This window comes from Amyelois transitella, chromosome 19, assembly GCF_032362555.1.
Source record: "Amyelois transitella isolate CPQ chromosome 19, ilAmyTran1.1, whole genome shotgun sequence".
Taxonomy (NCBI): Eukaryota; Metazoa; Arthropoda; class Insecta; order Lepidoptera; family Pyralidae; genus Amyelois; species Amyelois transitella.
In genome coordinates this window covers 4846905-4860570 of record NC_083522.1, presented here as the reverse complement: position 1 = coordinate 4860570, position 13666 = coordinate 4846905, and the positions used below count along the sequence as shown (strand labels likewise).

Genomic DNA, 13666 nt, shown 5'->3' with positions numbered 1-13666 from the left:
TTGTTCATACCCCTAAGTGTTAAGGGTTGATTACTTAAAAATTATTTAAATGGCAAAACAACGTTTGCCGGGACAGCTAGTAGGTATATATATCAGTCACTAAACTAATTATTGACGGTTTTTTAAGCAAAGCTGCATCAAATAGGTGAGTATCACGGTACCTATTAGTGACATAATGCTTCTATTATGCGTTTGCGACATTAGAAAATATACTTACCGATTATTTAACATACCTGTTTAAAACATGTAGGTAACTTACCTACCTACCTTACAACAATAATTGGTAGGTGATTAAAAAATATGCAAATAATAATTGTCAATATTAACTTTTGCGAATGAATAATTATTATTTCCACTCGATTGGATCGTGTTCATGCCAAACGGTCACCTCAGTGGACTTTGCCTTTAACGGAGTTTACCAATGTGATCGTTGAATTAAATTATAGGTTAGATATGATATAGGTAGGTAGGAATAATTCAAATGACACAAATAACGTGGAATGAATATACAAGGATGATTGATTTAAATTTACATCATTATGGTTATTTTAAAGTTTAAGTAAGGTGTGAAGATTCGGAACAAAAAATCTTACCATCTTTGTCATACATTTTTCAAATTTTACATTTTTCACTATCAGAATGAATTGTTAAAATTTAAGTGGCGTATCGCCTGTTGTTCTTAATAAATATGTTTATCCAAGTAAGTAGTTCGAAACTAAGTAAGTATCCATTTTAAATATAAGTAAGTATACCTAAAAATAAACATATCGGAAGTTAAACTGATAATGTCACGATAATATTATCTGCAAATCCATATTCACTTCCTGCCCATGTTTTCCGGAAATAAAATTCGCACCCACCTACAGAAATAAATTTCGTTGTACCTACCTACTTTCCGCTGACCTAGGGATCTTTTTGAAAGGGTCAAACTTGCAGGTTTATTTTTAAACGTTGACAAGGCAAATGTCTTACTTAAGTTTTCTCTTTAAATTTGATGATAACCAAAAGAATAGAAAAAATATGATATAAAAAATGCTTTGTCATCGTTCGTGTAGGTATCCCTTTTGTTACTACCCTACATAGGTTAACCCCATCATTGTGGCAGTCGGCACAGGAGAGCCATAATCGTCTACTAAACCTACCATATTTCTTAACCTTTGAAAATGTACCTACCTTTTGCTTGATTTTTGCCAATAAACCTTCACTAGGCATCTCTATAGGTATAAATAAGGTAAAGTTCAGAAGTCCCTATGTGTGTTTTTTGTTTCAAAAACAGGTTACGATATGACGTCAATTTGTTTCTGCACAAATGTACATTCTCATCTACAACTAATTAATATTAGTGGGTGTGTGTGTACCTTGCTGATGTTGCACCGCGCCTTCCAACGATTTCGATTATATGCAACTAATATACAGAGGTCGTATACTCATTGAGGTGATACTAGATTTGATGTTCATTTACACTCGGTTAGGTTGGCTTTGGCAAGGCTTTACGTATATTTTGTTTTCATTTGGTCATACGCCGCGAAACTCTCCCATAGAACGTACGCGTCGCGCAACCGCGAAACTGGAAAGCATTTTGCTCTTTTCTCAAAAAAGAAATTTAGAAATGTATTCCATTGCTGAAGCAACTCTAGCCTTCATCGTACTTTACCTTTTCTCATTTCTTTTCGAAGTCGTTACAGGGATGATAGTATAAAAGTTATTATTTTTATACCTTCTTAGATGTAATGATTTAATTAAGTAAAAATGTGATATTACTTTAATTTTTTTTTGTTTAGTTTGGTAATAATAAGTTAGTCACTATAATCAATGCAATAAGATAAGGTTAATTTATTATTTTCGTGAAAATATACCATAACGAACTAGAATTTGGAGCCGCACAAGCAGAAATTTTCAATTAATTAGGTAAGTGATTTTTAATAATTATGTACCTACTTGTTATAAGTAATAATTAATAGTTACCTACTAGCTGTAAATTTGTATTAATTTTACAAAAGAGCTACAAATTAAGTACCTACTTAGTTTTTAACTTAATATAACATATTTGCTAGGCCCAGGTTTCCTAGATCTTATTTTTGGATTATTAACGATTTTTTTTCGGCACTATTTGTGTTTGTAAACTAAAAATATGAAACATAGCGCCATCTGTTAGTATTTAGGGTAATTTTTTGCTGATTGTAAGTTTACGTGTCGCACGCACACATACGGCTATCTTATAATAATCTACCTATTAGGTACAAAGTCCGTCCTACTCAATCCACTTTTAAACATCTCCGTGGGCTGTTGTTTGGTTTCTTAACGAATATATAAAATTAATAAAGTTAAAACACACATATGTCTGCCAGTATATTTTCTTGTAGTTAGTAATTTTGCTTGTAATAATACAATAATACATATCATGAATAGGTTTGCAAACTACTCGGTAACATATTATTTGTAATGGATTAATGACTATAATTTGCGGGTCTTCCGAGTCAGAATCCCGTGTTGTTCTAAGGGCTAAAGTGCTAATCGAATGAGCAAGATATATCTTACATACTTTTGAAATAAATAAAATATATTTCAGGTTACAGGACCCATATGCGTACGAAAAGAAAATACAAATGATTTATACTTGTAATTAAACTCACACACAAAATAAAATCAAATCTGAAATTTTAACTTAAGCGGTATAGCTAGTTCGCGTGTGTTGAAGAAAAAAATAACAAGTGTCACTTGTCACATTCAAAGTCATTGTCAATTAATTGTTAGATAAACAGCTGATCTAGCATTGTGTTGTGATCGGCAGATGTGATGAAAAATTCGAAATAAACTTAAAATGAGATTAATTATAGCATATCGTTCAATAAATTATAGATGTAAACATTTTGTATATAAAAGAAATCTTAATACAGTCGCCAACAAGAAATGGGAGAGTGTTGTTGGATTAGAAGTTCATGCACAGTTGAATACTAATTCCAAGTTATTTTCTGGTGCCGAGAACACTTTTGGCGGTGTAGTGAATAACTTTGTGGCTTTGTTTGATGCGGCTATACCTGGAACTTTGCCGGTGTTAAATAGAAGATGTGTGGAGTTGGGCATTATAACTGCATTAGCTCTTTCGTGTAAAGTGAACGAAGTTTCGAGTTTTGATAGGAAACATTACTTTTATGCTGATCTTCCGGCTGGATATCAGATTACACAACAGAGAGCACCTTTAGCGAGTGATGGCGTTATTAATTTTGAGGTATATTTTGATAATTTGTTTACTTTTGATGAATAAATCAATGTCACAAATCCCAGTCAATCTATTTAATTAATTATATAATTTGTATTATTATTTTTGTCACCAGGTGTTCACCCCTGGAATACATAAGAAACCATACAAGAAAAGTTCGAAGATCAAGCAAATTCAACTAGAACAGGACAGTGGGAAATCACTCCACGATGCAGAGCTGAAGAGAAGTCTAGTGGACCTCAACCGTGCAGGGGCACCGCTTATCGAACTTGTGTTCGAACCTGACTTGGAGGTAATTAGTTACTCATCTTCTGGTTTTTCAACAATATTTTAATTTAATTACCAATCTTGATTGATAACCAACCATTGTTTGTAACTTGTAAAAGTTTTTAAATAATGGCCACAATATGACATCAAAAGCCAGAACATTTAACTCTACCTTTTACAACTTCTATACCACATAAGTTATTTGTATTTAAAAACTTACCTTGATAACTTACAAATAACTATTCAGTATTTGAAAGTGTTGTTCTCTTTACCTTTATACAAGGTTAAATATATAAAAAAAAAATTTCAGGATGGGGAAGAGGCGGCAGCTCTGGTCAAAGAGTTGGTGCTCATCGTACAACGGCTGGGCGCGTGCTCAGGGCGCATGGAGGAGGGCGCGCTGCGGGTCGACGCGAACGTGTCGCTCCGTCGCCCCGGCTCTCCGCTCTCCACTCGCACAGAGGTAACTATTTGTCAACCTTACTATGTCCTTTTATTTGGATTTTGATTACACAGTTATTTTGACGACATCATAGAAGCGTAAAAAGGTTTCTATTACATTTTATAAAATTGACTTGGCGTAGGTTAAAATTTTAATTTTATCATTTGGAAAAAGTTCTGTTAGATGCGATTTTTAACAATATGACTTCTACTGTCTACCTGATATCTCTTTTGTAAACTTACAAAAATGAAATATGTTTTTTTTTTACAGATAAAAAACATCGGATCTGTTCGCGGCGTGGCGGGTGCTATTAAGCATGAGATCGAGCGACAACGCGGCGTTCTGGAGAGTGGAGGGCGCGTGGTCAATCAGACCCGCGCTTGGGACGCCGCTAACAGGGTCACTGTCGCTATGCGGGACAAAGAGGTGGTGCAGGACTACAGGTGGGACACTATTGATATATCTAATATATCTACTTTAGATTTATGAATTAGAATAGCAGAGATGGCTGTTAAAGAGTGGGTTCGCGTGTATCAGACCTGCCCGTGAGACGCTGTCTGTCATTGTCGTTGAGCGAGACATGTGCGCTAGATGTACTTATGGAAGAGCGGGGGTAAACAAAACAGTACTCTTTGTTGTTGTAAAAAAACCTTAAATCTTGTTTTTTACTCCTTAGGTACGACGCAATTTCATATCTTATCTAATTAAACAAGATTATATAAGATAACGTATGAAGAGAAAGCACCTTTATGTCACTAAGTCAATATCAGTGAAAGGAAATGAAATTTCACTTTATCATATGCATTCGTGTAATTATTAGTAGTTGTAGCGTGAGCGATACCGCCACCAAAGGGAAGATCTACCGCCAGGCTAGGTGTTATGCCTGGGGAACCGCGGCTCCGACGACGTTCAGACGTTGGGTTGTATTTATGCTCAAATTCATGAAATCTTTGTTTGCGCTATTTAGATCCTTCGCTGCTCTTGGCTGAGCGCGCCAAACATTAGTGATGTCGCCACAATTTAAAAAATCTTTTTATTTTCAGATATATGCCAGAACCAAATCTTCCGCCGTTACGGGTGAATCTGTCCTCAAGAGAGGATTATCGTGACGTCATTAGTGTCCCTCTCCTTCGAGACAAAATCCCCGAGCTCCCAGAAGATTCTCGAAGGAACCTCATCCAGCAATTCCAGCTTCGACCTGAAGCAGCCATTCAACTTGTCAATGAACCTATACTCTTAGACTATTTCCGTGATTTAACCACAGAAAAAAGAAACCCAACGAAAATTGCCAACTTTTTGCTCAACGATCTCCTCACTGTTCTTAACAAGAAGAGATTAGATGTGGAAGACTGCCCGATAACACACCAGCAGTTAAAAGAGTTGGTTGATTTACTTCTCCAAAAAATCCTTAATCTTGAAATTGCTCGGAAAGTTCTAGAAGAATTAGTCGAAGCTTCGGACTCTGATTTGTCACCTTCAAATATTATAAAAGAAAAAGGCTGGTCTATGGTAACAGATGAATCAGAAATAACCAAATTGTGTGAGCGAGTCATTGAAGAAAATCCCAAATTAGTTAAACAGTATAAGGAAGGGAAAACAAAGGTGTTTAAGGCGTTTTTGGGTATATTGGTAAAGAATTCTCAGACGAAATTGGATATGTCAATAGCGTCTAAAGTTATGGAAGAGTTGTTAAAAAAGTGATTTAGAATAAGCTAAATATATGTTGGAACTTTTCGTGTTAGTTTTTTTGCCACCTCCGCTATTAAAATGTCAGCAGCATTTAAAACGACTATTTTTAAATACATACGCAATTAATTTTGAGAAATACTCTTACTCCGCTTTGCCTCTAAGTTTATAAATGTTAGAATTCAGCTTTCTACGCCTTACCACGTCTTGAAGTTAAAATTAGTAAGTAATAAGTATTCTGTTTATTTTGAACTCTCAAGGCAGTTAATAAAGGTCATATAGACAGCTTAGGTACAGAATTTATAGTACCAATTAACTGAATGTTAAAAGCGTAAAGTTTTTCAATTCAAAAATCTTTATTGCATATCATAAAGTACATCAATTGAATTACAGGTTCTGCTTATAAATAGGGACAATATGAACCTTGTTGGTTTAAAAAAAAATTATGGACCTTTTGACCGGGCAATAACGGTTCTTGAGGCCAAAGTAGCTTGAGGTTAAGCAGTGGACTGATTGCGGCTGAGATTGTGATGATGTAGAGAGGATACCCTTTATTGCACATTAATCTGTTATAACATAAATAACTTATTCTAGACCTTACGCTAAGGATATAACGTCACTTATGGATGTAAAGTGGCGAAAGAAAATATCTTTCAGGAGGACGCTGACTGACATTTGACTCTAACGATTTAAAAATTGTCAGAGGTGCACTTAAAGAGGATTTCCCAAAATTCTCACAGTAACTTCATAGAGAGCAGGAACATGTGACCGTTTATGAATGAACTTGCTGGTGCCCCTGACCTCCAATGTTGAATTTTAAGGTGGTGTTATAAGAAAGTAGGTATATGAATGCAGTGGATTAGGGAAATCATTATGAGGAAATCAGCACATTTAGGATACTGGTGGTTCATAGCCTATACTGGGTAAGGTGCAAATCAGTCAGATGGAACGAAAGAAGCTTCGTGTAAAAACCTGACTAATGAACCAAATCCTGGCCCATGGTCAAAGAGCGCATCCGGGGCTCCTCTAAGAGGTTAGGAGTATAACTATGACATTAGCCAGGTAAAACAAGAAGATTGCAGTGTGTGGTATCAATACTTTTTGTACACATAATACATTATTTGTTGAACTTGGCGTAATGTCCTAGAACTAAAATGTTTGTGAGAGCGATAAATGTCAACATTCAGAATCAGCGACATAATTGATATGCGCAGTAGCAGAAGGTTGTTGTCAACTCCACGCGCTCCGAATATCGTCAACAAGACAACAAAATAGGGGTGTCCAAAACTTGACTTTCTACTAATAATAAAGTCTTTGTGTGTTTTTAAACTACAAACTCATCACATTGTCATAAAGGTACTTATAGGATTTCATCCATAGTTATTGTGATCGACCCAACGCACCTTGCGGTTCGCTAAAATATGGAATCTCGTCCCAGCTGTTCCCCGATACTTAAAACTTAGGGATTTTCGAGGCGTGAGTGAATAGGCTATGAGGTAACCCACGTTGGATTGAAATTTAATGGACGGGTATTGCGGCAGCTTCGGTATACCACCTTAGACATTATCCTGCTTGCCCTCACGCCCTCCCTGCACGTACGTATTTACGTGTATTTGAGTGTTTTTGAACTACAGATCCACCCTCAAGTAAGATTTAGTTGTCATTGTGTAGGTACCTAATTAAAATTTGTTAAAGCAGGTACTTTCAATAAATAATCAAATACAAACATAAAACAGTGGGCGTAGGAGATATCTGAGCCCTTTTCATAAACCAACCAAATGATCTTTGTATATATGGGCCGACTCTTAAAATTAGTTCAAGGCATTTTATGGATTAAATACGTTTTCATTAAAAAAATATATATTGGTGGTTGGAGGATGGAGGTTTTTCATTTAGGCGATGGGCTAGTCCCTGTCTTATAACATTAAGCGAAACAGCTGAACGTGGCCTTTCAGTCTTTCAACGCTGTCGGCTCTGTCTACCCCGCAAGGGACATAGACGTGACTATACATATAGATTTATTTATAATTTAAACATACCTAAGTACATATGTATGTAAGTTCTAAAAAATTCTGTATCATTTGTTGACGATCTTAAATAACTACCTTAACGTTGCTGTAATTACTGTACCTTTGCCAGCCCTTATTATGTCGTCACCCTAACATATCAACACAATTGTTACTACTTTGTCCACGCACAATTGCATGTTATCGCATCACCAATTATATGCCATTGGACAAGACTGCAGCCCAGAACCAAAAGTGACACGAGACCAACATCATGTGGTCAAAAATATACGTCCTCTCCTCACTTTTAATAGGTACATTGGCAGATATGCCATTTACCATAACCAAGTTAAGCGAAGGAGTCAAAAGTACGGGATATAAAATCGTTTATGGTGACGAAGATTTAACAGTGATCAATGATGTTGTTAATGAATTAGAAAAGGTTGATGTTTTGAAAAATAAGGTTGATTTAAATGAAGCGTTACCGCCGCTCCATCCGGAAGATGTGAAATGTCTGATGTCTGTTGACAGATATTGTTCTAAAGATATGGGGCAAATAAAAGGTAACTAACTCGTTTAAACTATGCATTTCAATATTGTCATAATAAATTACCATAATATTTATTATTTGATTACTTATATGCTGAAGTTGTTGTATATGTAAATATCATATTTCCTGAAAGACATCACAATGTAGTTTGTCGTTGTTATGTGAATTATGCTCACAGTGTTTATTTAAAAGTTCTAACTAAAAAAAGTGTTTGTTAGCATTTAAGTAGTATGAAATATATTTGTGAACAGCTGTTTGATGGTGTTTATTTCACTGAATATCATTTTTGACAGCGGTGATAATTCAAGCAGTAAAAGAAGACTGTAAACATTGTACAATTGATGAAAAAGAAAAGGCTGGAAAAGTGATAGCCTCTGTAATGGCTCACGATCCCATAGCATGGAAGCTGTTTCTAACGAGGTACGGAGGGTTGGATAAGGTGCAAAAGTTGATTGGATAATCTATTCTATCTATCCGTGGATGTACAAAAAAGAGGGAAGAACAAGAAGAGGGCTGCATCTTTTCTAATTTTTGCTTATTTCCAGCTGCATCCTACCTAAACTATTATGTATATATATCTCTTGAGTCTAATTTTCGACATTTTACTCTCGACTTTAATCGGTATTTGCCAATTTCGTTCTTCCCCTAATATCTATCAGGGGTTCTACTATGTACAGGATGTCTGCCGTCTTGCTGGGTGCGCGTAGCGAGCGTATGGTGTCCAAACATTTTGAGGCTTTGAGCACTTGATTTTTTACCATTTAATATTTTGTTGGTTTTATATTTTATAATGTTAAGCATGTTCATGATTTACTGTCCTCAAATTAATATATAACGCGATTTACCAGACACCCTCTATATTTTATGGGATACGCAATCTTGTTTAAAATAATCAGTTTTTAGGCTGCTTTTAAATCTGCATTTTCTGTCTTTTTTGTACTTTCGTGCATGTATAATTGTATATTGTTATCACACTTATTCCCATGTTATAAATTTGTAGATCTACTCTAATCGGCAAGTCTAAAAAATCATCAAAAGAAAAAATGCCCAAAATAAAAGCTATAGGGACGCCTGAAGATGTACCAGGTTCTAAAGATCGATATATTTTTCCTGGTGTTAAGGTCAGAGTTAAAAGGTATGTTGGCAAAACGTTATGATGTTACTTAAGTATAACCTTCCCTTGGTGTAATTTATAGTGTTTACTTACAACAATTGAATAACCCTTCATTAATAGTAAGTAAGTAATATTAATAGTAAGTTAATACATAAGATTAAATAAATTTCAGTTGAATTATTGGTTCGAGGTTTTATTTCACGTTTTAAATTTTTAAAGTAGATTAAGTGTTTAGGACTTTCCTCATAATTATTTGAAGTTGAATTCTATAAGGTGAGTTTAGTGCATTTATTTATGTAGGTACCTAACTAGAGAAGCAATAAGCGGACCCAAGGCCACGAAGCAATATGAAGGAGGGTGTAACTGGGATCACGTAAAAATGAGAGAGCGAGAGATGTCCCAAGAAATGCAAAATGAGGAAATTATTGTTTCCTATGTCTATCTATCGTCTATGTTAAGTAATTAGAGAAAATGATGAAAAGAAACAGTTATTTTTGCCAGCAACTTCGTATAATTAATAATTAATTTAATATATAATCAGATATTCATCGGTCATAATAACATCGGTCGTATTTTAATCATTGTGAGTTTTCTTTTGAATTTTGTTTTTCATCCTCCTCACTTTTGCTGTCCGATTTTCCTTCAGATAGTGACTTTTTCTTATTCATATATTTTTCTTTGTAACTGCCATCTGAATTATATCTGTTTAAAATAATTAAAAAAAATAGTTTTTTTTTTTTATTGTGAGAAATAACTCGAAGAGGGCTAGTTAGGGAGAATAGCTAGAAGAATTATAATGAAGTTAGGCTAGAAGTTTTTACTAAGGCATCCACCTTTGGCAAGGCGCCTAATAAGAACTTACATTTGAAACTCAGCATTGGAAAAAAGCATTGTTGGCGTAGAGTTTTAACAAATTTAAGGTCGGCCTGCCTTTTTACAATCTGCTTGGAAATTTTAGATGCCTGAGTTAGTTGCTCTTTGATACGACACTGCCAGAAACCAAATGGAAGAAAATAAATACAAACTTATGATCTATCTTTGTAAATATCTTTGAATTAAAATAAGTAAGTAAAACTTAATTCATCTTTAGACATAAAACTGAAACTGATCATGCAGAAAAAAATTAAGTAACTAAAAATTTTTTACTCACTTCTTCTCAAGTTTAGTCCAATCGTCTGGTTTGTTGTCTATGATGAATTCCATAACTCTTTCAGACCCTTCTCGTTGCTTCCTTGAACATTTGTGACAGTCACTCTGTATAGCATCCGGCAGATTGTCTAGAAGTAAAAGAAAAGTGCTGATTTTGGCAAACGTTTCGCTACTGCTCGTAAGAAGGAGAAGATTATGCTTGTTTGCTACATCTTCAAAGACCTAAACCTCTACATCAATCATCTTAAAATATTACATATGAGAGTGTGTAGAGTATGCTTACTTTTTAACAAAGGCGGAGCATTTGAAAGTTAGTTTTCTTTTATACAATTAGATCGTTTAATGTCTGTCGAGTCGAGATGGTTTATCCAGAAGTTAAGAGCAAAGCTGTTTGAAAAGTGAATTGCTAAGCATGTTGCATATATTTAAACTTACATATTACTTATACCGACAAAATTTATCAGTCGATCTAGTCTAGATACTAGTTAACACCTTCCAAAGAAATGCTTGGTCTTTATAATTTACTTAGTTTTTACCTTGTGAATAATTGTTCTATTATTATGTATATCAATCACTACATAGTATAAAACAAAGTCGCTATTTTAGTCTGTTTGTCTGTATGCTTAAATCTTTAAAATTACGCATCGGATTTTGATGCGGTTTTTTGTAACAGGTAGAGAGATTCAAGAGGAAGGTTTTTATGTATAATAACATCTATTATACATATATTATATAATAGATTTTTTCCGAATTTTGCACCCGTGCGAAGCCGGGGCAGGTCGCTAGTTTATATAAAAAAAATATTAGGTAGATACTTACTTTTTAATTCTTTGCCATCTGGAGTGCAAGGCCCAAGATCAAGAAGGCAGTTGACATACCCCGCCAAGAGGCGGTCACTTGCCAATATTTCGTCCAGGTCTATACCATCGTACTTCGTGGTGTAAGTGGGTTCCTCACATACACCGATATTGAACAAACAACGAATTAAGAGGATAGTCAGGAGATATAGCTTCATGATAACGGAGACAAAGTAAAATATCTACAACAAAAATACACCTGCATACAATATTTACACCTCTACGTTATTGCCCAACAGTTTTGCTAGGAAATCGTATTATTGAATGTAAATATCTCATTTTCAAATAAACGTTACCTTTGTATGTACGTACGTACGTTTACGTACGTTTTGAATAAAATAGAGAACATCATAATAGAGCGTTTCGAAATATCTTGACATTGTCGATGATAAAATTACCTATTGTGAAATAGAATAGGCAAAATACTAAATGATCTTAATTGCCTCAGTTAAAGGCGATCGAAGTAATGGAATAAACAAGACATTAGAATGGGGATGGCCACAAAAGCAAGAATTGTACTCTTTTGTAACACTTTTAAAAATTTCAGTATATATAAAGTATGCTTTGATCAATAAAGTCGGCACTTACAATTTCAGTCCTCAAATCAATGAAAAGATGTATGATCAAATATCACGATCACTAGACGCAGCAAACAGATACCATCGACGTTGTTAAAAAAAGTGAGATTATTTCTTCCTGTCCTAGGTACTTATATATGTTCAAGAAATAAAAGAAAATCACTGAAAGATTATTTTAAATCACATAATCGTATTCCACTTAGAGTAATAAAGTTTAGACGTATCAGTTACAGCTTCCTGCTTAGGTAAAAGATGATATGTATGATGGGCTCGAGGATGAAAATCATAATCTCATATTTATCCATCAATCGATATTAAGGATGTTATAGAAATATTCATGTATTTTATCATATATTGTTTGCTATCATACATTTGCATTATGTTCGATCCTGAACCGACAAAAGTAGCCTGTTTGTTAAAATTTGCCACTTTTTAGTTTTTACATACAAAACGAAAGATGCACTACATACATACATAAAATCACGCCATTTCCCGGAGGGGTAGGCAGAGACTACATCTTTTCACTTCCTACGATTTCTGCATACTTCTTTTGCTTCATCTACATTCATAAATCTCTTCATTGAAGCTCGGCGGTTTCGGAAACTCTTGACCTGACTTGTCAGGACACCTTTAATTCGATCAAGATACATACGTTCATTCAATATCACTATCACACTTGCCATCTGATGTAAACTTTGATCCTAGATATACAAACTCTTTCACTTGCTCAACTTTTTCTCCTCCAATCAATATACATATAACATGCAGTCATTTTCTACACAAAAATTACTCAAATTGCCTTTTCTAAAAGTAGGTACCTATATTTTAGTCATCATCCGCTTTTTTAATAATATCTAACAATTCACAGGCAAACTCTAATTCATTGTAAACATTACAACTACTGCTTGAATATAATATGTAATCATGGTTATCAGGTATTGATGTCATTACAATACGGAGAATCGCTACTGTCGTCTTATAAACATGTTTTTGATCCTATATACATACATACATACATACATAAAATCACGCCTCTTTCCCGATGGGGTAGGCAGAGGCTACATCTTTCCACTTGTCACGATCCCCACAAGAAAGACAGCAATATTCAGCTTTTTTACGTATTTACGTCATATTTATGTGGCGTTGGTGCAGGAAGTAGGTATGTCAATCTTTACTGCTCCGATGTCTAACCCTATTCCAGCCACTTTATAAATGTTGGCACCTCAATCACTCAATCACTGCTTTTTCCAAACTAACTAATAGTACAATGAAAAAAAAATTATATATCTGTTACTACATCGCTTAAAGATCGCATACTCTAATTAAACACAGTTATCAAAATAATTAAGATGGAATCTCCATGCAACTGCTAAGAACAATTATCTTCTTAGTAGCCGGCCAGATATTGCCAACATTTAGTGATGAAATACGTGAAAAAATAAAAATAAAATGGAGTCTTGTAAGGTTTCTTTATTTGATAAGGAACCTAGTTTTGAGTAAACTGATCGCAAAATCTTTTAATGAATTGATATCCGAAATGAGTATTGAACTCGTAAAAGTAAATCAAGAGAAAGGTTTATATTATGGAATTCTTCTTGTAGGTAATGGGGTAGCGACCTGTCAGTATCGCTCAATAGCATTTATATTACGAAGACATTTATTTTAATCTTATTATCTTGGCCTTTGAGTCGAATCTTGTGACAATTGGCTCTGTCTACCCAGTTAGAGACGAAGACGGGTTGTGACTGTATGGTACAAAAATAAGTTATATGATATGGATCCTATTCTGACGTACCG

The 13666-nt window shown here is 34.6% G+C and overlaps 3 protein-coding genes across 3 annotated transcripts; 2 read left to right on the top strand and 1 right to left on the bottom strand.

Annotated features, from left to right (window-relative positions):
* Positions 1-1501: 1501 nt before the first annotated feature.
* LOC106132605 (glutamyl-tRNA(Gln) amidotransferase subunit B, mitochondrial) lies at positions 1502-5663 on the top strand. Its single transcript, XM_013332056.2, has 6 exons — positions 1502-1908; positions 2570-3229; positions 3336-3512; positions 3798-3950; positions 4200-4372; positions 4973-5663. The coding sequence occupies exons 2-6, from the start codon at positions 2822-2824 to the stop codon at positions 5628-5630; spliced, it is 1569 nt and encodes a 522-aa protein (XP_013187510.2). The 5' UTR covers positions 1502-1908; positions 2570-2821; the 3' UTR covers positions 5631-5663.
* Positions 5664-7638: 1975 nt separating this feature from the next.
* LOC106132606 (uncharacterized) lies at positions 7639-9798 on the top strand. Its single transcript, XM_013332057.2, has 3 exons — positions 7639-8184; positions 8465-8591; positions 9172-9798. Exons 1-3 carry the CDS (start codon positions 7896-7898, stop codon positions 9326-9328), a joined length of 573 nt encoding a protein of 190 aa, XP_013187511.2. The 5' UTR covers positions 7639-7895; the 3' UTR covers positions 9329-9798.
* A 10-nt stretch (positions 9799-9808) lies between these two features.
* LOC106132607 (ejaculatory bulb-specific protein 3) lies at positions 9809-12447 on the bottom strand. Its single transcript, XM_013332058.2, has 5 exons — positions 12415-12447; positions 11880-12031; positions 11254-11473; positions 10436-10562; positions 9809-9987 (listed from the first exon to the last, which is right to left on the bottom strand). Exons 3-5 carry the CDS (start codon positions 11447-11449, stop codon positions 9864-9866), a joined length of 447 nt encoding a protein of 148 aa, XP_013187512.2. The 5' UTR covers positions 11450-11473; positions 11880-12031; positions 12415-12447; the 3' UTR covers positions 9809-9863.
* Positions 12448-13666: the final 1219 nt, after the last annotated feature.

Coding starts and splice junctions, on each gene's coding strand:
- LOC106132605 (XM_013332056.2), top strand. CDS start 2,822: ATGAGATTAATTATAGCATATCGTTCAATAAATTATAGATGTAAACAT. Junction 3,513..3,797: donor TGTTCGAACCTGACTTGGAG/GTAATTAGTTAC, acceptor AAAAAATTTCAG/GATGGGGAAGAGGCGGCAGC. Junction 3,951..4,199: donor CGCTCTCCACTCGCACAGAG/GTAACTATTTGT, acceptor TTTTTTTTACAG/ATAAAAAACATCGGATCTGT.
- LOC106132606 (XM_013332057.2), top strand. CDS start 7,896: ATGTGGTCAAAAATATACGTCCTCTCCTCACTTTTAATAGGTACATTG. Junction 8,185..8,464: donor AGATATGGGGCAAATAAAAG/GTAACTAACTCG, acceptor CATTTTTGACAG/CGGTGATAATTCAAGCAGTA. Junction 8,592..9,171: donor TGGAAGCTGTTTCTAACGAG/GTACGGAGGGTT, acceptor ATAAATTTGTAG/ATCTACTCTAATCGGCAAGT.
- LOC106132607 (XM_013332058.2), bottom strand. CDS start 11,449: ATGAAGCTATATCTCCTGACTATCCTCTTAATTCGTTGTTTGTTCAAT. Junction 10,563..11,253: donor AGATGGCAAAGAATTAAAAA/GTAAGTATCTAC, acceptor TTTTACTTCTAG/ACAATCTGCCGGATGCTATA. Junction 9,988..10,435: donor TGGACTAAACTTGAGAAGAA/GTGAGTAAAAAA, acceptor TATTTTAAACAG/ATATAATTCAGATGGCAGTT.